Here is a 26,956-nt window from a genome sequence, read left to right on the forward strand (position 1 = left end):
CCCCCCGCTGTGGATTAGCACAGGTGGTCTTTGCGCTTGTATTTGTGTGTGAGAAGGACAGCGTGCTCAATTGTATCAGTATACTATATACCTCCAGATTTGGTCATGTCACATTTCTCCTTGTGTGTCTCTGTGTGTGTTTCTGTCACGAATAACAATTCCTGATGTCGCTGCTTACTATTTATTTTGGTCTCCATGGAAATGAGTAAGGACCTAAAAAAAATTTGTGTGTGTGTGTATTAGAACAGGTTGGCGTGTCTGGGCGCGTTGTCTATGTGGGGCTGTGCTTTGTCGGGCAGAATCTAACCAATGATTTCCCCCCATCGCATCTGCAACTACAAAGTGAATGGTCGGCTCTCTCCACCTGAAGGACAGGGCCACATTAGAGGAACAGCATAATTAGGGCCTGTGTGTCTGCCTGTTTATGCAGGTGCTTTTGTTTATTCAATAAAGCTTAGTGTTATGTGAATATGCTTTAGAAATGGAAGGACAGAGAGAGAGAGGCTGAAATAGAGAGCCTGAGAGGAGAGAGCCGTGTATTTTGGGTGCACCTCTCAGCGTGTAAGATGCCTCGCAAAATCTGGTGAGTTTTTCTGGTTTCTGCTTGAGTTTTGCGTATTTTATGTTGCGTTTGCATATTCTGTTTAGCACTTGTGTCATTCTCAGCGTTGGTAATAAGAAATGTTTCTTGAGCAGCAAATCAGCATATTAGAATGATTTCTAAAGGATCATGTGACTGAAGCCTTGAGTAATGATGCTTTGCGTCACAGGAATCAATCACATTTTAAAATATATTTCAGTTATTTTAAATTGTAATAATACTTCACAATGCAGGTTTCACTGTATTTTTTAATCAAAATGGAGCCTTGTTGAGCATTAGAGACGTGTTTCAATAACATTAAAAACATTTTACTGATCCTAAACCAGTGCACGGTAGTGTAATCTGTTTTTTTAATGAATATAAATGCTTTATATTTATATGTAAATGAGAGTATCCATTTCTGATTTAAGAGAGATCACAGAAAAGAATTGTTAATAGGTTGCATTTTGATGCCTTTGGGAGACCTAACGGGACCTAACCTGATCTCAGTTAGGTCTCATTTAAGTGTCAGTTTTACTTCAGATGCTTCTCCTCAGAAATAACAGGCTATTGACACATTAAGAGCTATAACATGAATGTAGATTGCATAGGATAGATAGTTTAAGAATTTAATGAGAAATGTTTTGAGTTCATATTGAGATCTTTTGCTGATTATCACAGCAAGTGACGTTCTTGATATCTCTTCTGAAACTCTAGAGCAGACTCTTGTGAAATATCTTAGTTCAAGTAATAGTCTCCAACTGATCTCTTTATAATCTTCTACCTAGGAGAAACAATTTAACAAAGCAAAAGATATTAAAGGGTTCTCGATTGTGTTTTTTTCTTATGTGGGAATGGTATATTTCCAATTTCAATTTGGTTCTTCCTTTCTTTCTTAAAAAATGCTTAAAACACGTGTTTACGTAAACCATAAATGCCCAGTTTAACAGGGAATTAAGTTAGATTGCTGTCTTAATGCAGGACTGGAGGTAAAACATCTGACACCTAAATGAGACCACGCCTGAAGAGCTGTTACAGCTGTCACAATTGATCCCATCCCCAGTACTGTGATTTAATTATCTCCCCCATAACGATCTAATATTGGACCCAACAGCCTGTTCTACAGGGTGCTGTGAATGGCTGACGGCGGTGACATTAAGCGACTCTGAAAGACTGTTGTCCTTTATCTATAAACTAATTTGGTCCTGGGTCAGCGATCTGCCCCTGAAACCTTCTGCTGTGTGAGACTTGAAATGGGCTGTTTAGACTGAAAAGACCACTGAGAGCGCTCAGACTGAGTCATTGCTGTGTATCAGGGGAGTGTATAGGGCTGATCTGAGAGCGGTATGACTGCTCAATGCAGTGTCTTCTGAGACGGCGCTGTGTCTCCAGCCACATCTGCAGCTGTCTCAATTATGCCTGTAGTCCTACAGGAGACAATTAGAGGCATAAACCCACAATTACCCATTACACTGAACAGAGACTGAGAGCAACAACACACATGACTCCAGACGGTAGCCTATATGGAGATGAGTTTGCTTTCTTACCAAAATGTTAAATGTCAAGGAGCATAAATTTATCTCTGCTCTGACCTTCTGCAATATTTTTCTTTGCACTTTTAATGTAACATGTTAATTAATTAATCCATCTGTCATTCATTCACGGATATGTACATGAATCTTACTTGTTTCCCCCAAAACTCTGTGAATTTTCTATACACTAAAAATCTGTTTATTCATTAAAATAACCTGGTTTGTGCCTTGGGGCCAATTTAGACCTTTTTTGTAAGGATTTATGAGAATAATTTGCATACACTTGCATTATCTTTATAAGTTTCAGTGAGCTCTCACACTTGTTTGGCACTAGAGGGCAGCAGAGATTCATGCTTTTTTCAGTAAGTGTCCTCCAGAGGGCAGTGTTCTTGAATGTTTGTTTCTTTCAAGAGGACAGTGTTTATATTTATTCATACACTAGTACCCCCCCCCCCCCCCCCCCCCCCCCCCCCTTCAAGGTCTGCATTTTTATCATTGTGTGTGTTCCCTGGGAATTGAACCCATGCCATGAATTTAACATTGCTAGCACTGTGCACTACCTGTTAATGCAAGCATATAGTAATAATGCAACATTTATTATGATTTTATTTATTATTATATAATATATTAATTAATAATATAATATATTAATTAATAATATAATATTAAATATAATAATGATTATACTACTACTATTAATATTGACAAATATTTCCGGTGCAATAATAATATTGTCATTTTTAATATGCTTTTATTTATTATTACTATTATGTAATATTTTAATTAATAATATAATATTAAATATAATAATAATTGTACTACTATACGCTTATTAGTAGGCCTAATAATATTTACATTTAAATAAAATTAATAATATAATTACTTTTATTGTCTTATGAACTTACAAAGTAAATTGCTGTTTGAATTGCTGTTTGCAACTCGTTTCGGTTCAATAATAATGTCATTTCAATTTACAAAGTGAATTACTGTGGTTTGGCTTGTTGTTTTTGCAACCCATTTTAATAGATGCAGTAATAGATTTTATGTTGAATTTCAAATTAAACAATGAAGCGAAACTCATTTATCAGGTTTTTGGTGTGAAGGCTTTCAGTAGAAACTGAAGTAAGACCGCAGCTGACGCATTCAAAATGTGGTTATTTATATAATATATCATAATAGTATCATTTCAGTGTCTTTATTTTTGAATGAGCGACTTAATGAAAGAGGGTCGCATCATTTGTAGGCGGTGAAGAATAGGGCTCAGCATGTTGACAATGTGAAACAGTCTCTCGTGGGCTACGGTTATGACAATGGAGTGGCAATACATCAGAGACGGACAGTAGAGCATTCCAGGCTACGAGAGGCCTAGTTGCCATGAGAAAGACAAACATAATGAAAGCTACAGTGTTCATTAGCTTTGAAAACATCTGGTGCTGATTGACAGCGCTGAAATTTGACTGTGTGGAATATTTTGGCTATTCCCTGCTTAGCTGTTTTGGATGACAGTGGCGTTTGGCATCGCTTCGGCCGAGACAGCTTGTGTTATTGTTATTAGACCCGCAGCTACAGATGCTACAGACCTTTCCATTTCTCGCTTTCTCTCGTTCACACAAACACACGGCGAACGCCAAAATCTGTCCGAGAAGGCGTGGAGTGTTGCGGACTCGTGTACAACGATGACTCCTCCACAAATCTGTCTTCAGAAGAAGCTGCCCTCCTCTCCTGACAAATATTTACTACTCTGCCCCCATTGCAACGTTCTGACGGCTCTGATAAGGGCACCATCTGGCAGCTTGATTTTAATGGGGCTTTTAAGGGCCATAAAGAAGCCTAGAGCCCACTGGGAGGATAGCTCATGGCTCTCTCCTGTCTGAATAGGAGGGCTAACAGAGACCTCCGGCGGGCCTGAGCGGAGATCTTAAAGGCGTGTTTAGATTTAGTCCTTTTATGTTTTTTTTTTGCCTTGATTGATTTCACTTAAGGGCTGAACGTCCTTGAGATGTGAGGGGTTACTGCGATATTGGATAAATAAATCCCACATAGCCCTTCTGGGATGTGACACTCACCGGGTGAACTGTCAGTCAGCTTTTGATTTGAATTCATCTCATAGCCCCAAGTCTGTCCGTTTTCCACGTATCCGTCGGAAATCCGCTGACGTCTCAAAGCCTGGAGACTTAGTGCATGTACAGTGTGTAGAAAATTAAAAACCACCTCAGTGACATGAAAGATAAGAGTGTCAAGGACTCATTTTATTGGTTGAAGTGGTGTCAGGCAGCTTGGAAAAATGAATTTTGATGAGCGTGTGCTGGACAGTGGCTCCACAAGATGAGTTTCCGAAAGGGATCAGGGTGAGAAAGAAGGATAAAGACACGGAGAAGGGAAGGTGGAGGATGGTGTAGTAGGTTGTTTTCGCTTCATTTGTCTTTGTTCTGGATTCACACTTAAAGCCCCCCAAGGTGTATGCCGGTCATGTGACCAACCAAGGAGGTCTATGATACCTGGAGAGAGAGATGACTATCTGTTAGCATTCCCATTTATCTCAATGGAGTTTACATCTTTAGTTGTTCCCATGCAAAGATAATATATAATGTATGAATATTTGTGATGCATGATATATCAGTACCAAATTGGTTGTTGATGTCAATATTGGAGATTTTTATTCATTGGTATGATCTAATATACTGTATATATAGTTACTTAAATTATATGTATACATTATTACATCTAAAATATCGATTTGTACAGAATATTATAGAAATATCTGCAATGGATAAATATTTGTATAAATGTTTTATATACAAAGTCAAGTCAAATCAAATCATTTTGTATATCGCCTTTTGTATCAAAGCAGCTTCCAATCATGATGTTAATGTTTATAAAATCTTAATATCTTATCTTATAGTCACATTTAGCAGATTAGAGCTGGACATACATTTTTATTTTGTAAACATATAAGCAATAAAGAGATTTGCCATAAATTACAATTTACCATACATGAGTAATACTTTACAGTATGTATGCAGAAAGTTTGACATACTTATCCAACTTTATATTATGATAAACATATAATAACTTCTGTTATATATATATATATATATATACTTATATATATTATAGTAAATACTATAATATAAATAACTTTTACTCCTTGAGACCACCAGCTCTCTTCTCATGAAAATATGTTCTCTTATTTCAAGCAAATGAGAACTGCTGTGTCCCTTCCACAGCAGGTTTGATGCCCTTCACCAAGTCTTATCTTCATCTAGGAGCCCCTAGAGATTATTCTGCTTTGGAGAATGCAGGAAATCCATTGATTTCTCTAGGAATTAATGGCCTGTAATAATTCTTGCAGATATAATAATGTTAAAACTTTGATGATGATATCCTGAATATAAAATGTGACAAAATGTATACGATATATATTATTTATATAGACTTCTGAGTATTTGTCAAGGTCCCCTGATTCCCTGGGGCCCTAAGCAGCCGCTTACCTCGCTCGTCGATAAAGTCCGGCCCTGCTGACAAATGAGAAAAATATGTAATATTAACAGATAACCGTTATGATAACCGTTATATTGTGCATTTACTTGAAACACATTTATGCATTTCTATCGGAGATTATACACCGATACTTTTTTTCATAACCGATCTGATTCTGATATTCTGATATTTTGAATATCTGAATATCTGAATACTGAATATCGGCCGATACCGATCCGATACCAGTGCTGTATTTTCTTGATCATTGTAGAATATATCTAAATCTACATCTGTGTGTGTGGAACTGATGATCAATCTTTTATGTGTTAAACACATTCCACTAATTACACACTACTTTATTATAGCGAAAAACAACAAACAAATAAAAATCAATCTACAACACAAAAATATATTAAGTAGGTGAGTGAATAATTCAGCAGCAAAAGTACTTCTAGAAAAACTTTTTATGAAATCTATGCATTTAGTAAAAACATAATTTAGAGGGAAAAAATCAAACTAGCTAAATATGGTAAAATCTAAATAAAAAAAAAATGACAAATTACTACTTGTATTATAAAATACCTTTGTGAAAAACAATTTATTAGATTTATATTTATATACATCTAAACAATTCACAAGATGTATATATAAATCTAAAAATGTAATATTATATTTAAGAAAATAAATCATATAAAATTAAAAGTTTATTTCAATTGTGTTGCACAGCTAATGCAGAAACAAGATATTATAGATACAACAGAACAAATATAATATAAATATAAATATAAATATAGGCCTATAGGCTTTCAATAATCTTTCAGTGCAAAAAACTATAGGCTAATAATATTAAAGACTCCAATACTGAGCTGCACAAACCACTTATGATTATGTGCCTCTTGGGTGCAGAATAATGTGTTTAAAGCAACATGGATTCACAACGCTTTGTTCTCCATATTCAAAAGTTCAGGGCACAAAGAGAAGAGATGTCCTAGTATATTATATATTATATATATTCAGCAGTTTATTGAGCATTTGTTTATTCATAGTATTAAATTCCAGTCACAGTGCGCACAATGCCAATTCATAGTCCTCTCTGCTCCAGTGTTGTGATCTCAAAGACTGGTAGTGAGTAGGCTACCACATCATTTAATAACAACAATAAACTCCAGCCAGATAAAGTAATTTTTTTGCAAATCCACAGACCTTTACCCACAGATCAAGTATAATAATGGGGATATTGAATCATCTCGTAGAGATTTTTACCGTGCTGACTGTCGTAACTGAACGCAACACGCTGTTTGAATACGGAGAATGACTGACAGCCGCAGCGAAGGAAGATTTTCCATGAACTTTAATTTTGCAAAGTAAATATTCATCTGTCCTTCACATTAAGCTATTGAATGGAGCTATTTTTGCCTTTTGTAGATCTTAACAGTAACAGCCGTGAAAGCACAGTTTCACACTTGGGTTGGTCCCTACCGATACCCAATCCGATCCCGATTTTAAATGTCAGTAAATTTCACAATGATCAATACTTCAGCAAAAACAAATAGGTTAATTAATGCAAGTAAAAGTCCTCAAAATAGTAACAGAAGACAAGTAAACAGTCAGCAATACAATAAGAACAAAGAAACTAAATTACAAACAAAACTGACAAAAAATAGGCTACAACAGAAGAAAAATACAAATTAAATAAAGAGTGCTTTAGGTTTTTCAGGAAGCTGTACTAACAGTGGTATTCAGATAAGTAATACCCTACAACTGAAATTGAATAAAGTAATCAAATGTAAAATAACACTGCTGTATAAATTAAAGGTGCAATAGGTGATTCTCTACAGACATTTTTTTTGTTATCCTGGTTGAAAGTCTCATATCCTGATTGCAATCACTATGTTAAGCGGGACAGAGCGAGAATGGCAGGCAAACAGTTGTTTACGTTTGTTTTTGTAGTATAACTGTTACTCACTTTACTGTAGAGTTTTCTCACTAGTGAATGACACATGATATAATCCAATAACGCTGTCTCTGGTCGTCTCGTTTCTGGTCTGTGCGTGTTCGTGTGTTTTGGAAGAGGCGTGGCTTTGGACGGCAAATTGCAGGGCTGGCGGGATCATATGCTTTCAATGCTAGCAGGCTAAAGTTAACATTTTTCAGATCACCTATTGCACCTTTAAATATAGACTAATCCTTATTAAAACTACAGTTTATTAATTCAAGAGCAGTGAGTGATTTTATCTTTGTCTTTTGTTGTTTAATTAACAATAATGACTGCATCAGATTTATTAGGCTGCTGTCACTTTAACAGCTAATGCACGGATCCAATATACTGTTACACATGCGTTCTTTCTCAGTGTTTACATTCACTTAAGACATAACCGACTATGTTTACAAGGATACTTATCAAAACGCTTTTTGACATATTTGTGTGTAGGTTATTTGACTGCAGGGCCTCTCAAGTGTCACGCATTGAGCGTGACAGTCACTAATTTCGGTCTTTTGTCACCCGCCACACATTGTATTTCTCACGCGGAAAAACTATTTATAATATATTTAATATGCCGCAGTGCCCAAAATTTCTCTGGCCGCGCCGCTCTCACTATGGAACCGGCATGAATCAAGCGCGTCTCCCCTGGAATTCTTAGTCGAGCCTGCCACTTATCACTCAGCCAATCAAAAAAAAAGAAAGGGGCTACACAATAGCCAATCAGAAAATAGCACTATTGTATCTGGGTAAGATTTAACGCAACAACCAATGAAAAAAAAAAAGCATATCCTGGAATTGTTCACGTGATTCTGCTACAACGTCTTCGGTCTTCTGAACCACTTCGAGCATCACTTTGAGCAGAGTAAGTCATGATCTCCTGTTTTAATGTTACAACAAATTCACAACTTGTTTGGCACAAACAATGACAACTTGACTGCTGTTAGAGAATTTTTCCCAGATAATCAGCATCAGTTTTTCATGAGTGTCTGTAACTTAGTCAACAGTTTTACAGCCTGTTCACTGACAACACCTGCTCAGAACAAGTAGTCTAGGCCTAGTCATATTTTCGTTATCACACGATGTCCAAAAAGGCAACAACACTTTTAATAAACAACACAAGTCATAATCTCATGCGGAAATTGAATAAATACTTTGTATTTGGTATTTGAGCAATTATTAATAACAACAACAAAAATACTACTAATAATATTATTAATGAAACACCCCCATTCCCGCGACCCGTCTAACCCACCCCCCCTTTTGCACGGGACAGTATGCGGCAGCAAAATAATTGTTTCACGTCGATTATCTTGTTTTCATAATCGTTGGAAGCCAAAATCAAAAACGAAAAATCAATAACGATTAATAGCACAGTCCTACGATTCAGTAAAATTTGCACTATTGGAGCCGATACCAAATATCGGGATCAGAAGCACAAGCAAGGTGCCAATAACAGCAGAAGGGCTGAGAAGGCAAGACCAGGTTGCATAAAGGCTAAAACGTGCCTCCTTTCAATGAGACACAAGCCACACAGGATATGGCCAAAATTTCTATCATATTCGCTAAATTGACTTTGACCTCTGTTGTCCTCTTCTTCCTTTTCTCTTTGTTCCTGCTTTTTCGATCTCTCTCACTCTGTCTTTTTACATAAGATATGCATGAAAGAAGATTCAGTGTGCCTCCTATCTGCAATCTGCTTTCTGTCTGCGTCACAGATCAGGGAGAGAGAAAATCAGTTGGCTTGCTTGTGAATTTCTTGTTTGTGGCTATTATTGCCATTTTACCTGTTACTTTTCAACATAGGAACCTCACAGCTGTGGAATTGGTTTATTGCGCTGTATATCATATCGATCACCCGGTATTTACTCATCTCCTATCAGTCTATCCTGTTGTTCTTCCTCTCTTTAAGCAAGCATCCGCCCTTCTCTGAGGGGAATCGGGGCAGGGGCTAAACAATTGTCAGACCAAGCTTTGTCAACCCTCTCCACAAACAGAAGGATGGGACCAAATTGATTTATGACTTAAATTAAATAAATGACATTTGCAGCAGAAGAGGAAGAAAGGGTTTGGGAGGAGGAGGAGGAGAGGGGGAGATCAGTCTGGGTCTGGTTGACTGGACGCATCACGGCGGAGCAAAAAAAGAGGAACGTTCTGTCTGTCTGGCCAAGAGAAAAACAGACAGGAAAAAGAGAAGGGAGAAATATTGGACAGAGATTAGATGCAGAAGTCTTTTTAATACTCAGGCAATGCTGTGCATTCACTCAAAGAATCTTATTTTGATAGAGCTGCCGTGGAACAATGGCGCACTCCGTGTCTCTTGAGCCAAATTAATTGGAGATGATAACCTGCTTTTCCAGCACGGAAGGGCAGCTAAGCAATTAGTAGCTGCATAAAGATGAGAAACGTCAGTCGTAGCGCATTTCAGAGACCATCTTTTATATCTGCTCCAAATTTTTAATAAGGAATTCACAGCACATTGATTTCAATGCCAGACTGTGCTATTTGACTTTGAGAAAAAGTATTGAAAATCGTTCAATAAATAAAATCATTAAACCAAACGGGTTTAGTCTTTCTAGTAACACGTCCTCGAAATGCCTTCTCTCTTTCCACTGATGTCTACGGTGGCCGAGAGAGCTCGACGCGCTTCAACTGAAGAAAACACATGAAAATAGAAAACACCCGCAATTAAGAAAACATAAATTTCACAACACGTGTGTGCTCCAAATACTCTCAACACAACCACATACAGAAACGGCTGGGACATGCTTATTGCCCGTGAGCATCCCTATGCCCTACTCCCTTCAAATTGAACATATTGTTAATACATTTTGTATACTGTATACAAAGTTATAAGTCATAAACATGTAATCTCTGTATGTTTTGAAAGTAGACTTTGAGTTATAAGGGTGTCCCAGCCGGGTTCGTCACTTATTGGGGTCCCCTGAAAACAATTTTGTTGTGTTCTGTGCTATTTGCAGCACGTTTCTGTATTTGGTTGTGTTGTGAGTATTTGGAGCACACATGTGTTGCACAACTGATGAAGATGTTTTTTTTAATTTATTTGCATGCATTTTCTTCAGTTGCAGCGCGTTGAGCTCTCTCGGCCACCGTAGATGTCACTAATAACGGATGATGTTAATTAAAGGGATGTACCGATAATTATGTATTTTTTTCTTATATTAATGGTAATAATGTTTATATTATAGTTTGTGTAAAAAAAGTGGAATACACAAATACAAAATGAATAGTTTTAAATTTAGACATAGTATATCTTTCTAAAGTTTCGGGCCGGTAAGATTTTTGTTAATGTTTTTGAAGTCTTTGAAGCTGCATTCACTCTGATGGTGTCACACGATCCTTCAGAAATTATTCTGATTTGGTGGTCAAGAAATTGTGCCCAAATTGTTTTGCGGAAACTGTGATAATTTTTTACAGATTACTTTAATTAATAGAAACTTCAAAAGAACAGCATTTATTTGGAATATAAATCTTTTGGAACTGTGTAAAAGTCCTTACTGTCACAATTGATTAAATTTAGTACATCCTTGCTGACTCGAACTTTTGAACATAGTGTATATTGAAATTGAAAATTAAATTGAAAACGTGAAAGATGGATTTTCCCTTTGAAATCTGCTAAATATTTCTTATATGATTTAAATATTAGTGCTATTAAAGTGTTTGATGATGACAGAGGTCATCCAGAAGTAAAAAAAACGAGCTTGGAAAAAAAAGAACACCGAAAAAAGTATCTAATAACTTGATTCCACATACCTTCATCATCATATACCTGTCATAATTCTCGATTGGATGCTCATTTATGGGATAATACTCATTAACCAAGTTCCCTGTCATAGATATATCTCTTCTCAGGGATTCAGTACTTCTATAAGTGAAAGATTTGTCACGTTAACCTCCAGACAGCCTGTCATATTGCCTATCTACAGGGTGCAGACATTTGCAAATGATAGATGATCTGTCGGCCAGTGTCCCGGATGCCCTGTGTCGGAGCAGAGAGGTCTTAATAATTATAGTGACGATTTCTTTTTCAGAGATTCAGTTAGAAACTCCCATAAAATGATCAGGTGTGATGAAGAGATTCTTGCGCTGCCGAGTTCAGAGCATAGCGGTGTGTGAAAAACACAGCTCCTCGGAGGTTTGCCTGGAAGCTGATAGACGTCAGATGAGAGCTTTTTATTCCCCAGGTTTTAATCTTTGTGTCGTTGTGGCATGAGCCAGGAGGGATCGGTTTCATGATGTTAATACTCAGTGTACCTCAGGTGACCAATCCTTCACTCGGCCCAGTGGGACTGCGGTTATTCTGTAAAGTGGAAGGAAGTTGTTATAAATGTGTTTTTAAGAGATCAAGAAACAATAAAAGAGCTCTTTGTTATCACACAGTTGTTATTCTGCTTACCAACGTTCGTTGGCTTGCAGCATTGTTTTGAGATGGTTTTTGGCATCTGATACTGTAGATTGAGACTTAAAATAGGCGACCAATTACCTATATGTTAGTAAATGAAGCCTTTGACACCTTTTTGACACTAATTCTGTCTCAAAATTTCTCTGTAGAAGCTATCGTGCCACATATCAATGACATTTGCAAAGGTCACCCTCAAATCGAGCTTTGATTTACATAAAATTAGCATTTTCTCAATTTGCAGATGCTTTTGGACCAAAGTGACTGTGCAAACAGTCAACTGGTGTAACAAGTACAGTCACAGAAAGCATATTGAGGCAAAGCCGTAGAGAATGAAGAAGACCTTCATTCGGATATTACCTTTGGACCCGCTGTTCTTAGAACAGAGGAAAATTACCTTTATTAACCTTCAAAGTAATAACAGAAACCCAAGTACAGTGCCATAACAGTACTCTAGGGCAACCCAACATAACATATGATGCATTATAGACCTAATAGAACAGTTTATATACTCAAGTTAACTTAAAAATGAATATTCATGTCCTCTTTATTTATTTTTTTTGTCTTTCAAATGTCATTACAGTAAATTTGAGCACATGTCAGGACTTTACTGTCTCATTTCATTCAGACTTGTCTGAACATTGTTATATGCAATGCCAAGAGCACATACACTTTGAAATAACCTTGACTGTTAATAATAGCATTACAATCTTTTAACACAAACATGTACAGTGAAAACATTAGGCCTACTCTCTTTAATGTATGTGATTATGAGTGCTCTGTAGTCTATATTTTATTAAAATCAGTCTTAAAATACATTCATTCATTGGGACATGATCCAAGAAGATTTAAGTGATGACAGCTTGATCCTAAATCATGTTTGAAAAAACAAACAAAAAACACAGTCGTAAATTGAGTGCCTGGCCTTGGACACACATTATGATAGAGGGTTGTCATCATCGCAGAATGACATACCTCACCTTGGCCAATAAGAAACATGTTACTGTCTTTCCATAAGTTTCATTTTCCATCTGAAATGAACACTAGAGGCAGTATAGTGCTAACAACCTTTATTCCTTTTCACACAAATTTTTTATTATGGAGGCATATTGTTTATTAATAAGGACTTATTTTCACATGGTTCCTTGCACCAAAACTATGTTATGACCTCAAATTGTTTTTACCTATTTGTAAACTTATACATTTTGAAATTTGCATCAGATAATCAGCTCCATATGTTTGGCTTTTCTAATGTAGTAAACTTGCTTTAGTAGATCACCTGGCAGTAGTGCACTTGTGATGCGGAGCGCTCGGGTACGAGTCCCGTGAATCCTAGGGTAGGATTTAGTGTAGGTGGTATGTTATTTCAAATGCGATAGTTTAACCTTTTAATGCCATTAACCAAACATGTCATTTTTGAACTGCTGTGATATACAGTTGTAATCAAAATTATTAAATCCCTGTTGCAAATCAGGTTTATTGGCAAAATGTACAGACTTTCAGCTGTTTGCAATAAACAAATCAAACAAAAGTAATTGAAATAGCTCAACACAAAAATGGTTTCAAGTGGTTTTCCAAAATTCAACTGAAAATGCAACTTTTAATGACTTCTGCTTTCTCAAAAGTATTCAACCCCCTGAATGGAATCCCTCACATCAGCACAAATCTGCAAGTGTTGTCTCAATCACACCTGAAGCAACTAATCAAGGGCTTAATTAGTTGCAGCAGGTGTGCTTGAGCTAGAACACATGACATATCTGAACTGGCTAGGTTTGTTGAGTGTCATGTTTGACTTGCATGTTAGAAATATAGAAAAAGTCAAAAGAATGGTCCAAAAAGTTAAGAGAAGATATCATCGCCCTTCAAAAACAAGGAACAGGATACAAAAACATAGCACTAAATATTCCAAGAGACACCATTGGAAGCATAGTTTTCAAGTTCAAAGTTAAAAGAACAGTGGTTAGACTTCCTGGACGGGGCAGACAAAGGAAGCTATTAACGACTGCAACCAGATTTCTGAGAAGGCAGGTTCAGAAAACCCCTCGAGTGACTGCAAAAGATCTACAGCAAGACTTGGTGGCAAACCGATGCCAGAACTCCAACTACACCATTACTGACCCAAAAGCACTAGAAAAGTGCTTAAAATCATATAAGCCACAGAGGTTTTGGGATTCTGTTCTGTGGAGCGATGAAACAAAACTGGAACTTTTCGGCCCTATGGATCAGCTGTATATCTGGAGGAAGAAGAATGAAGCATATGCTGAAAAGAAAACTCTGTCTACAGGTAAGCATGGTGGTACCTTGTGATGCTCTGGGGCTGCTTTGCATCCTCTGGCAATGGAAACCTGCAGCGTGTGGAAGGAAAGATGAAGTATCAGGAAATCCTAGGAGAAAACATCATGCCGTCAGCGAGGAAGCTGAAGCTTGTGTGTGTGGACCTTCCAACAGGACAATGATCCCAAGCATACCTCAGATTTCACCAAGACTTGGTTGCAGAAGAAGTATTTACGTACTAAAGATGCTTGCCATGAAGGGGTTGAATAATTTTGAGACTGCAGAAGTCATTAAAAGTTGCATTTTAGTTGAATTTGGGAAAACCACTTGAAACGTTTGTTGAGCTATTACAATTACTTTGTTTGATTTGTTCATTGCAAACAGCTGAAAGTCTGTAAATTTTGCCAATAAACCTGATTTGCAATGAGGTTGAACAATTTCGATTACAACTGTACAACAACCATTATATAAAACGTTACCAGATTCATACTTATGTTCATGTTTCGGGTAAAATTAAACATGCTTTTAGCACCATTCACTGGACATTTCACTTCAATTGGTTGTGAAATATAATATCAACAGAATATCATTTTGCAGAAATGCTGCCATAGGCACATATCTCCAGTGAGTAACTGGGTTGGTTTCTTTCCAAGGCATAATTTCTAATTTTATTTAAATTTTTTAGGTATATATTTTTTATTTAATTTAAGCTTTATTTCAATAAACAAAAACACTTTTTAATAGTTTTAGTTTTAGATGACAATAACAACACTGCCACAGACGCTTTCATCTTGCGTAAAAGAAAATTTATTTCGGTTAAAATCGATTTTTCATGTCCATTTATTTAGTATTTATTTAGTAAGTAACCATGAAATAATCTGGATATTGTACAGTCAGCAGGCCATTATCACAAAAATATACCCCTTCACAAGACCTGCCAACCTGCCCAGGTTTATTTTGCGATAATGAGCAGCTGACTTTTTCCCTTTACTTACTTTTAGCACTGACAAAAATAATTCAACATCATTTTCACTTTGTTTTCTACAGTTTAAATATTGCTTATTTGGTATTTAACAGGGCTAATTGGTCCTTTCCAAAGCAATTTACTATGTATTCTGTGCAAGTGTTGTCTCCCTGGAGCAACATAAGGTTAAGATGACCCATTTAAAGACAAGACACCATGGTAAAAGAGTTCTCAGTACCTATCCAATTACCAGCTCACTCTTACCTGTCCCCTTTGCATTAAGCATTTAATTTATTTTTTTATTGGTGGGCTCTAACTCTACATCAACATCAGTGTCATACAGATGTTTTTGTTCCCATAAAGCTAATTATATTAGTAAGATGCTGTGTTCCAAGAGTGTGTGTGTAAGTGGCTGCCAATGTGTGTGTGTGTGTGTGTGTGTGTGTGTGTGTGTGTGTGTGTGTGTGTGTGTGTGTGTTTCAGAGATTGTGAATGACCCTATCTTTTTGTATGAGAGCTTGTGTGTTAGTGTGAAAGTGTATAAACACACACTGATGCTCATTAAGGAGCTCTGGCTTGGCTTGGCTGGGCTTGGCTCCAGGGCCACATGTTTCTCCTGTGCGGTGCTCTGCTATTTCTGTCTGTAGTGTTTGGCTTGGATTTATACTCAGCTGCTCTCTCAGTCACCTTGTCTTGTCTAGTCTCATTCTTCACACAAAGTCAATGCATTTCTATCTTGGCTGGCTAATAGACCTATCTACTGTACTTTCATTTTGATGAATTTAGTATGTGTGAGCTTGAGGCAGAAACCGGATTGATGGCAACCTTAAAACCTTGTGTTCCAGTAGTCTGGTTCAGTGTTAGTCACCTTCATTTTCTCTTTAACACAGCTCTTTTGTTTTTTTAACATGTATAATAATAATAATTCTGAATGAAACAATGTTGAGTGGGAAATAGTGTAGACGAGAATTGCTTTTATCATTTGGGATTTGATTAGATAACCCATGTTTGCAAACGTTATGTGCTAGGATATTTTTTGCTAACATTTTTTATGCCAGGATATTGACTAATACTATTTATGCGACAATTGACTAATATCTTGTACGCAAAGATGTTATTGGCTAATGTTATTTATGCTACAATATTGGATAAAGTTGTTTTATGCTAGGATATTGGCTAATTACATATTAAGATATTATTGGCTAACATTGTTTATGCAAGGAAATTATTGGCAAATGTTGTATATGCTGTAGTATTTTGGGTAATAGTAAATCTGGAGTATTATTTGCCAATTTTATTCATGCTACAATATTATTAGCTAATGCTAATTATGCTAGGATGTAATCGGCTAATATATTTATGTATTATTGTCTAATATTATTTCAGGATAAGTTCATTCTGTCTAACATTCTTTATGCTAGGATTTTATTGTCTAATATAAGCCTATTTGTAACATTTGTTTTTCTCCACCTCCATGGACTTGTTTACTTCAGCGGAGCAAGTTTTTACTGGAAAAAAGTTTCAATATTAAATTAAACTAAAATTGCTTAGCAAACAGTCGAAATATGTTACATACATATAGCTATGTAACTACCCTGAGCACCTCACCTCACCTCAGCAATAACAGAAGCTTTTACTTAAGAAACAGTGAAGATTTCAACTCTGACTGAGTTGTACGGTTTGATATTGTGTTTGATCTTCGTGTTAGCATGCGTGTGTCTAGCCTTCACAGGTGTCGAGTTTTCATATGACCAACGCTCTGCAGGTTATGTGATGTAACTTGCCAGCATTATTTTGTCACTGGCGGTGTTTCTCAGGCCATGCATCCCCTCATGAGTGGCCAAAGTGTGTTTTTGCACCTGAATGAAGAAGACCACTGGGATATCATGTGAAGTGCAGTGAAATGTGTGTTGCTGTGAGCTACTACAGATGTTTGGAAGACAAGAATTTGTGTAATATTTCCTATAAGGTATTTACACCGTGTGTGTGTGTGTGTGTGTGTGTGTGTGTGTGTGATGTACTGAGGGACAGTGGGAGTAATGTTTGTGTGTGTAAGGAGATGAGGGAGTGGGAGAGGGGGATGTGTTTGCTCATGCATTTGTGTTTGTGTCTCTCTGAGGGGTTCAGCCTGGAGCTTCATGGATCTTTGTTGAAAGACTGCTCAGTTTGTGTCCATTCTGAGTCTCTCGCTCTCCATCTCTCTTAACAGCTCAGCCGAGAGGAAAAGGTTCACCTTCCCTTCCAGACACCTCACATTTTCATTTCCCAGTACCTCTCCTCAGATACAAGATACCAAATCTCTTCCAATGATCACATGACTCGGTTTGCTTGTCAACCTTCCCCTTCCCCAGAGGAAGCTCAGGGTTGCCGTGGGGATGAGGATCCTGGTGGCAGATTTGGAGAATCCGAAGCAACGTTACCATGGCAGAGCCTGAGTCTGGGGAAGGGGCACATGGGCTTTTTGAAGCACTTGTTGTTGCAGCTTCCTGCTTGTTTTTGTCTCATTCTTAACTTATTAATATTTTGCACTTACGAGGGAGCACTACATATGACAAAGTAACAGATACTTCAATATCTTACCAAATAGACTTACTTTTTACTTTTTAGACTTACTTTAGCACATTTGAACTGAAACAGGTCTGGTAAGGATTGAAGTTCAGTCTTTTCAATATATGTCAAGGAACCAAGTTCACGTCTAATTTTAACAACCCGGTTTACTTAAAGGGTTAGTTCATCCAAAAATGATGTAATTAATTACTCACCCTCATGTCGTTCCAAACCTGTAAGACTCTGAACACAAATGAAGATATTTTTGATGATATCTGAGAGCTTTCTGTCCCTCCATTGACAGCCTACACAACTACCACTTTCAAGACCCAGAAAGGTAGTAAAGGCATCATAAAAGTAATCAATGTGATTTAACCTCAGTTTTATGAAGTAACGCGAGTGCTTTGTTTGTGCAAAAAACAATTTACCCCTTTATTTACAAAATATTAAACTCCAATGCATTCACATTCAGAAGTATTTCTATTTATAAAAAAGAATGTTTGAAGAACTTTTGAACTGTATTTCTGAGAGAAACGGGATATTCAATTAGAAAAAGTTACACTGAGAAAAAGTTAGGGTGGAACTTAATTGTATTTATGTGGAACTGATTGGACCATGACGGTTAAAGGAGCTGAGTTGAAAAATAAGTGGGTTTGGTGACGTCAGTCGATACATACAGATGTTTTAGAGGTGTAGCAATTCTATAATGAAAGAATATGAATAGAAATATTTGTATTTGAGCAGTGTGTGACCAAGACAAGGAATGCCTTTTAAGAAAGTAAAAAGGAAAGTCAATTTTGATTTTATGTCTTCTTTAATCCTTATTGATTAAGGACCAGCTGGCCAATGTTTCTGTTTTAGCCTTCATTTTAGTTGTCAGAGAACCATCTGTTTTTGCAGATATGGGTAGCTAATCTTTTTTAAACAGAAACAAAAAACCTGGATGGGTTATTGCCATTATTAAACACAAATAGTACATCTGACTACAAGCTTTGGGCAACCAGTGAGACTAGGGAAGGATTGTGAATTTGTACCATGACACACTGCATACTTTCAGTGTTGATGTTGGGTGTTAAAGACCAACCAGCATCATAAATATTATATTTTATTTTTATTCAGTGTGGCATGAGCAAAAAAAGGGTAGATTTCTAACCAGTAGGTTTCTGCACCAGCTGAGCAGCTGCCACTGAGATGAATGGAAATGCTAACGGATAGCCTTCTCCAGGTATTATAGACCTCCTTGGGGCAATTGCTCAGCAGGCCTATGCATTAATCCGTCAATGAGCGAGATATGCATGGAAAGAGTCCGACCCAGCACACTAGGCAGACAGCAGAAGAGGGAGTAACTTCCTGCAGTGGGAAAAGGCAAACAAAAAGAGAAGATGAAAGACAAACAGAGACGGGAGGGAAAAACGAAGAACAGGTCAGACAAGATGCAGAAGGGAGCATACCGCAACACGCACCTTTAGCTAGACTGTGGAACGCACAAACATGCAGATGCAAATATACCGAAATGTAATGGAAATTATTGTTTTGGCAGAGGAGGAAAGTCACAAATATTGACCACCTTATTGTTATACACCTCAATGTTCTGAAAGCCTTTTTGTGATGGTAAGAAATGCCATAGAACATAAGAAAAGGGGTCGAGGATGTTGTGATAGAGTGATCGAGTTTCTTTCAATACTAATCAAAAGGTCACATTGAGATTCAGAAAGATGCAAGATGTAATTAAGTCTGACCGTGTTTCGTAGTTGCGTGAAGAGGGCAGAAGAGAACAGATTTTTTTTTTAGACTGAACGAGTGCGGAAAGGTCTGGCAACAGAAAGGCAAGCAGTCCAGGAACACAGCAGAGAGAGGGATTAAGAGGGAGGGACTGGTGAGAAGGGGGCGGGGCCTGCGTTCTGCTCAGCCTATCAGATCCAGACAGGGGCAGGCAATGACAACTGGTGTAGGAGCGAGTGAGAGAAGGAAAGAGAGAGAGAGAGAGAGAGAGAGAGAGAGAGAAAGAGAGAGAGCATGAGAAGGAGAGAGGTAGACGGAGATGTATATTCTCAGTCCCTCAGCCAGAGGCAGAGAGCTTGGTCATACCAGAATAGCACAGGACGGTCCTGGTCCAAAGTGTGTTTCGGAGTGTGGGCCGGACAGCATGTCGGATCCTGAAGCCAGAGTGAACTCAAAAAAAGCCGGCATTCGGGCTGCTGTCATTCTGATCGGACTACTGCACAAGTCCAGACGACAGAAGGAGAAAGAGAGAGAGAAGGAGCGGTGGGTGAACTTTATTTTTTCCCACCCACTAATTTGACCTGTGATTTCATATCTGGCTTGGTTCTGGTGTTGTTTTCGGTCGTCGTGCTCTAGTTGACCTGCGTTTATGGCTATGTATAGGTCTTTATGTACACTTCATACATTTATTGTCATCCCAGAGTGTGTTGTAATTGGGTCAGTATATAGTAAAGGATCATTTTTTTGTGGCTCTTTTGAGGATGTTCTCGTTTGCAACTTCCCAGCTTCCCTCCTCATATGCCCCAAAGAAAAATGTTCATTTCTTAGGTATTGCTCATTCATAACTCAGGACACTTGATGGAGTTCTCAATTATGTGCCATTAAAGTATCTCAACTGTTTCTGATGGAGAAATGACGTAACACATAAATTAGTCAATTGTTGATATACTGTACAGTCAATGTACTGTATGGCTATAGAATTATCATGGATTACATTTTTGGTCTCGCAAGAATATGATGATAAATGTTGAGACATTTAATCACAGACTTTGGTGTAAATTTGGTACAAATCTGAGGACAGTTTGAGACATTGTTGAGAGCAGTGTTATTCTAGATTTTTTTTAATATACTAATGTTGTAATTTGGATTATTTTAATTTAACTTTTATTTTTCATATTTATTTCATATTTTTAGGTTTAATTTAATTTAATTTTCTTTTGTAATTTAGGTTAAATTAAGTCGTTTTTTTTTTTTTTAGTTTAAGTTGTTTTTTCCCAGCAATTGTAGTGCTTAAATTTTAGCTTAAATTTTCATTTACTTTAAGTTTAATCTAATATTTATATTTTAATGAATGAATACTTTAAATAATTTTAGTTCACCATAATAACTCTTAATCTTCTGAAACTCAATGTGAGGTTGTTGGGGGTCTTTTTTTTTTCAGGACAAGCAAAAGCTCCCTTGCTCTCTTATCAGATCTCATTGCTGTCTAGGAGAAACAGTTAAGATATTAAGAAGATCACGTGTATTTTCTCTTTCCTTTGTAACAGTCCATGTACAAAGAGTTCAAAAGCAAATACAGCTCTGTTAAACAAACAGAGAGTAAACAGAGAGAGAGAGAGGGGCAGATAGTTTTCACCAAACTTGCCTTGTCAGGGTCATCCAGGTCAGATCGTTTGTAGAAGTAAATCTCAGAGGAAGAAACCACAAAACTATTTCTCAGCTATCATTTACTAAAGGCTTCTCCAGTGGCTGTCTGGTCAGTGGCCGTGTTGCTCTATATCAACTGGCATGATTATCACTAACAGTGGCCCTAGTGTATACTTTGTCTAATCATTAATTAAAACCGATTTGACCGCATAGGCACGTCCTAACACACATCCAAACAAACTCTTTTACGCAGGTGTCGTGCCGCTCTGAACCCTGCACACAATGCGATTTGTGTTCGGAGGCGCCGCGTGTGCGACCCCATTTGCATAGATCTCATCGATAACTGGCATGGTTACTGACATCACTGCGAGACGGCCCAGCTGGAGTCGCCCTGTTTATTCCCTCTAGATCCGTTCTGTCCCGTTCTTCAGCTCAGATGGGCACTCCGTGAGAAGAAAGTCTACATCTGACAGGCTTTACAGGTCTGCTGTGTTTGAATGAGTGATAAGCAGGGCATATTTGTCAACATTATAATGTGAATCACCTTGAAAGCTGGTTGTTTCAAGTTTGGTCTGTCAGGAAAGTTATTGCTTTCTCTTGTCTTAATCAAAGGGGTGAATGCTGTAGTAATTGCATTGTTTTATCTTAAAATGAAAGGTTTGGTACAAGGTTCGAGAGTGTAATTGAATGATGTTGATGAGATAATGACGCTCTTTGAGTTGGTAAAAAGCTCTTTAAAAAAGAGCCTTCTTTACCAGTGCTTTTGTCTTGATTTCCAGTATAAAAAAATCCATAAAACAAGGTGAAGTTATTAAACAAGTTATTCATTAAAAATATTATATAGTTGAAATTAATTAAGACATATTTACATTTTACATTTTTATGTAATACTGCACCTTAGCTGTATAATATAATATAATATAATATAATTAAAAAAAAAATTGTAGCATACATCTAAAAACAAATAAAATAAATAGTAAGTTTAATGCTTCATACTATTTTCCAGTGGGTTAAATTATGCTATATATATTCTCTAAAAATGCCTTGATATCTATTACAATTTTGCTCCTCAAGTAAATTTATAAAAAAAAAAATATATATATATATTTATATATTTATTTATTTTATTTTTTTACTGGAAAACAAGACAAATACTTTTTTTTAATAAAGAAAAAAAAAGTCATTATTTTCTTTGTTTTTGGTCTCTCTACCACCTTGACTAGTTTCATGTTTTATTTTGGTTAATGATTCTTTATTTTACATGATGCTCCTCTTCCATTTATCTTGGCAAGTGCTGTAAGATGAGAGCAGCAGCGAAAGCATTTCTTCATAAGCTCATTAAGCACCAAAGCAAATGTTTTTCTGGTTTCCTGTTTCATTCACTGAAATCTAATTTTCTCCACCTTCATCACTCATTTCTCCCATGATCCTGTCTCCTGCAGTTCACATGAACTGCCTTTACCTCCTGACTCATTCTGTTTCCATCACACTTTATTTTCCTTCAGCTTTTTTCACTTTTCTCCATGTGTAATTTTTTTTCCTTATGTACCTCCGCTGTGCCCTCCTCCCACCTTTACTTCCTCTTCGCTCAGTTGTTTTACCCCTCTCTCTCTCTCTCTCTCTCTCTCTCTCTCTCTCTCTGTTGTTGAGAAAGCGTTTTTGATTAGCAGCTGCATGAAATTAAACTAAACTAGGTCACCTTTTGCCCTCTGCCTCTCATATAAACATACACAGACTCAATGTCCTCTAGGTCCGAGGATAAGATTCCCAGCATAAGATTCCAGTTCAGTTTCTCATTCGGTATCACAGCTGAATCATAGTCTGCAACTGTAAGAGCGAGTCATCTTTGAGTACCTGGAAAAAACCATGCGGCTCATTCATCCAGAAGAGGCTGTAAAACAGTCCTCTAGCTGCCAGCACAATGGCGAAGATCACTCAGTAAAATACACACAGTAAAAACTCAAAGTAAAGGGGTCAAATGGCAACAAAGCATATTGAGCAAGTGATGGATTACGTTCTAATGTACCTTATCAGTCCTACTAAAGGTAAACATTAAATGAGAGGGGGTGGAATATTCCTTCTTTTTGTTTGATTTATACTACCATGCGAAAACAAAACACAGTAATTTTGTCAAAGAGTCAATAACAAATCAGTGATAAAGTGATTTTAACAATCTGAAAATACATTTGATTTTGTATCAACATTTCATTTTAATGACTCTAAGCAGGTCATGTGTTGTATTAAGTAGATTCGATGCACCTTGAATATATCCACATCATTATTACAAATATCATGAATTATTCTGAGTATTTATGATTAGGCCTAATTCATAAATAAATATCATTATGCTTTTTGTACCACAATCTGAATATCCTTACCATGTCATAAAGTCAAATTAACTAATATTTTAAGAGACTTACACAGTTATTATGATGGTCTTCCTTTCTGTGATGTAATTTCCTGTTTTTTTCCGCCTGCACATTCTGGATGTCTGCACAATTATGCCAAACTACTCAATATGGTTTTCTCTTTCATCCTTTTAATGAGGCTTTTTTTTCTTTTTCTCTGTATCGCCTTGATATTTTAGATTTTTCAGACATTATACCTCCAGTTTGAATACATAAATGCACATAAAAATACAAATACATGTTGACCAGATGCTGTAAGTTGTGTATTCAAGTCACTGTAAGAAATGCGTTGCTTTTTATATATTTTTATTAAATTAAAAAAATAGATATGGACAAATGTCAACCTCCTAATCGATTTGTGAACAAAATCAGATCTTTCAGAATATGATTTGTTCTGTGACGGATTAGTTTAGCTCAACTAAGCTCAGATTCAGAGAAGACAGAGTGTGAAAAGTGATATCAAATCAATCAAAATTCAATCAAAAGACATTGAAGCCATTTCCCCCAGCTTCACTGTTGCCATAGTTTCTGCATTTTACCTTTTATAGGGCGATAGTATAGCTGCCACTCATTATCAAAATAAAAGTGTCTCTTCTGGTGTGTGTGTGTGTGTGTGTGTGTATAAAATGGTCCATTGAACTGTATCTGTATAAGTGGAATAGATGAGGTGACCACGTCTCTCTTAACAAGTGCTTCCGAAACGGTTTCACTGACAGGTTGTATAGAGCCTATTTACAGAGCAGTTGAACTGAGGAGGGTATTTTTAGAAGTCACTTTTCTTTTCCCCTTTCTCTCTCCCATTCTCGCTCTCTCAAAACCCTGTGGCGTCCTCTTTGTCTCCTGTTAGACTGTTGATTTAGAGATATGGACAAAGGGTTAATGCATTTAAAACCCCCAGAGGAGCACAGGTTGCTTTAATAGAGGGAGTGATATCAAAAGCCCTGCTCAATGGCAGCGTCTCACCAGCCCCCCTTAAGGCCCCTGTGCTGGTCTGATGAGACTCTTTTTGACTTTTTGAATGTGGAAAGCCTCCAAAAACTAACAACTGTCCAATTTGTCTAAAGGCAAATAAACACGAGCTGCTCCCAGAGTCACGCTGGAGGCAAAAACCTGACTGAATACTGTCAAACAGGTGAGGGAAGATATTGTTGATGTGAGAATGAATGGGATTTATTCGGACAGTTGGAAAGAGGGATTACATATCAACAGGTTTGTGTCTGTTCCCTTGCCAGTAGCCTACTTGTTTTCTTATTTAGCTTTTTTTATATTTGTAAAATCAATCTGTAGAAACAAAAAGCACTTGCAAGAAGTACCTTTGCAATACTAGTGTAATTGTAATACTATTTATAATGCTAGAGATGCCGACGCACCACCAAACATGAAAATCCTCTTGCGTGGGTCCCACTTTCTGAAATATACTACAGCTACATTGGGGGGAAAAAATGGCGTAGGATTTACTTTGAAACACATTTCACTCAAATGACATACAATGAAACGGCACGTAACATTGAATTAAACAATTTTGAAGTAGAAAGACTGAAATACGATTTCAAGGGGTCATGAACTGCATTTTTTATGTTCTCCGAGGTCCACTTATAACCTTTTAAAGAATTTTGCATCCAAATTTTGAAGTTATAGGCCATTTTCTACCCTGTTTTTGGAGACTTGGAGGTTAACGCCCACTGCTATGATTGGGTAACAGTTGTGCATATTAAAATAAGTACTTGGAGTAACCACAGTTAGAATGGACAAAGGATGATTTACGGTGTTTTGTGTAATGGATTTATGAATGAATGTGCCATTGTTTGTCACACTGTTGTTCTTATAGGCCATTAGTTCATCCTTTTCAAACATATACATTGTCATTTTGCAGTGTCGTGTTTTAAATAAAATGAAATGTGTTGTAATGTCTTACTGATGATAAAACGTAAGATGTCGGCCACTGAAGCATTTATTCAGGATTACAGTAAATGGCTTAGATAAAAACAACTAAATCAGCATTCTCTACGTGTTTTCTTCCGTATCCGATATTAATCCAACGCATTAACCCCATAAATGCTGAAGCAAAGGAAAGAACAGCATATCACAACTATTCAGTTTGAGTAGTGCGCTACATAAATACTCAGTAAATATCAAGCAATCTGTATCAGACAAAGCAATAGTGACACATAGTAAAAACACTGGTACTTGTGTGTTGCGACATTACTGTCAGATCCAATGTAGTTGGCACTGCAGTTGTGCCTGTCTCGTATTTACTTATTTATTATTTATTTATTTGTTATGGTAGGGAATGAAATGGAACCAGCACAGTACTGTTTTTATGAACTTGGTAGAGAATGCAACTTAAAAATGAACGTGTATGAGAGTTTGATTTTGATCCACGGACTGTGACATCTAGATTGTTTGATCCTCAGAACTTCTTCTTTTACTAAAGCTGAACAACTATTTTATGTTTCCATTGTTCTGTGGAAAAGGAATGAAATAACATGTAAATGTATAACATTTTCTCCTGAGCTCTTTATTGTTACTCTCATCCTGCTGAGAGTTATTAGCCATATAGGATATCAACCTCTGAGCAGTTGCCATAGTAGCGAGGCTAGTCTTGCTAATGTGTAATGGTGACTGAATTGCTTTATTAAGTGAGTTATTGATTGTCTACAGGTGGTGGGCAAAATCTCAGTAGAGTAAAATGGAGAACAGGTGCAAAGAGTCAGGAGCCAGACAGCTTCCTATTAAAAAAAGGTGATTTTCTAGAGGTTCATAATTTAGCCTGCTGTGTATATTGCATCATTAATTGATCCTAACAAGGTTGGCAGCTGCTAGTCTTTGGAGTTGTTGGAACCAGTCAGTGAACTTGAATGACCTTTTTGGGCTCTTTTTATAATGTTATTTTTGAATGTTCATTTTCGTATAGTCTGTTAAGAAGGAATAAGATTGAATTTGATCAAATAAAAGTTGTAACACTTTGTCTTCATGGCACAATGCCATATTCCTCTAGTACTTGAACACTTTGTTTACGAAAGTTAAACAAGAAAAAAATCAAAGAAAAAAGACTGAATGCCTTAATTGAGCCCTATTGAGCGACTTTCTAATTCTTGTTAGCACAGCAGGGTCTAAAAGCAGAGAGGGTTTTAGCAGCACTCAGTATCGATTGTTCCTTTTATGTGTTAAAACGTTCTGTTTCAACAGCAATTATTTCTTAATTAAATTTCCATACGGAGTTTGTCAAAATTACATTTGTATTACAAGGCATTTTCATTTGTTTGCGTGTCAGTGTGTGTGAGACTGAATGTCTATGTGGTATATACCATGTTTGGGACACTGGCTGCAGTCCACATTTAACACTTTCTATAAATAGCCTCAACATATCAACGTACAACAGGAAGCCGTCCTCTGACCAC

The 26,956-nt window shown here is 36.9% G+C and overlaps 1 protein-coding gene across 5 annotated transcripts in view; it reads left to right on the top strand.

Annotated features, from left to right (window-relative positions):
* rap1gap2a (RAP1 GTPase activating protein 2a) overlaps positions 1-26,956 on the top strand; it is an 80,684-nt gene that overhangs the window by 22,210 nt on the left and 31,518 nt on the right. Inside the window, exon 1 of one of the 5 annotated variants that reach the window (XM_082179716.1) lies at positions 19,737-20,043. The exons of 3 other annotated variants lie outside the window; for them this stretch is intronic. In XM_082179716.1, the coding sequence (XP_082035842.1) occupies positions 19,820-20,043 (224 nt within the window). In that variant the 5' untranslated portion in view covers positions 19,737-19,819. Of the gene's footprint in view, positions 1-19,736; positions 20,044-26,956 lie in introns of those variants that run through there. One more of the 5 variants, XM_082179709.1, reaches the window with a different exon arrangement.

The sequence above is a fragment of the Leuciscus leuciscus genome (assembly GCF_965113295.1).
Source record: "Leuciscus leuciscus genome assembly, chromosome: 9".
Classification (NCBI taxonomy): domain Eukaryota; kingdom Metazoa; phylum Chordata; class Actinopteri; order Cypriniformes; family Leuciscidae; genus Leuciscus; species Leuciscus leuciscus.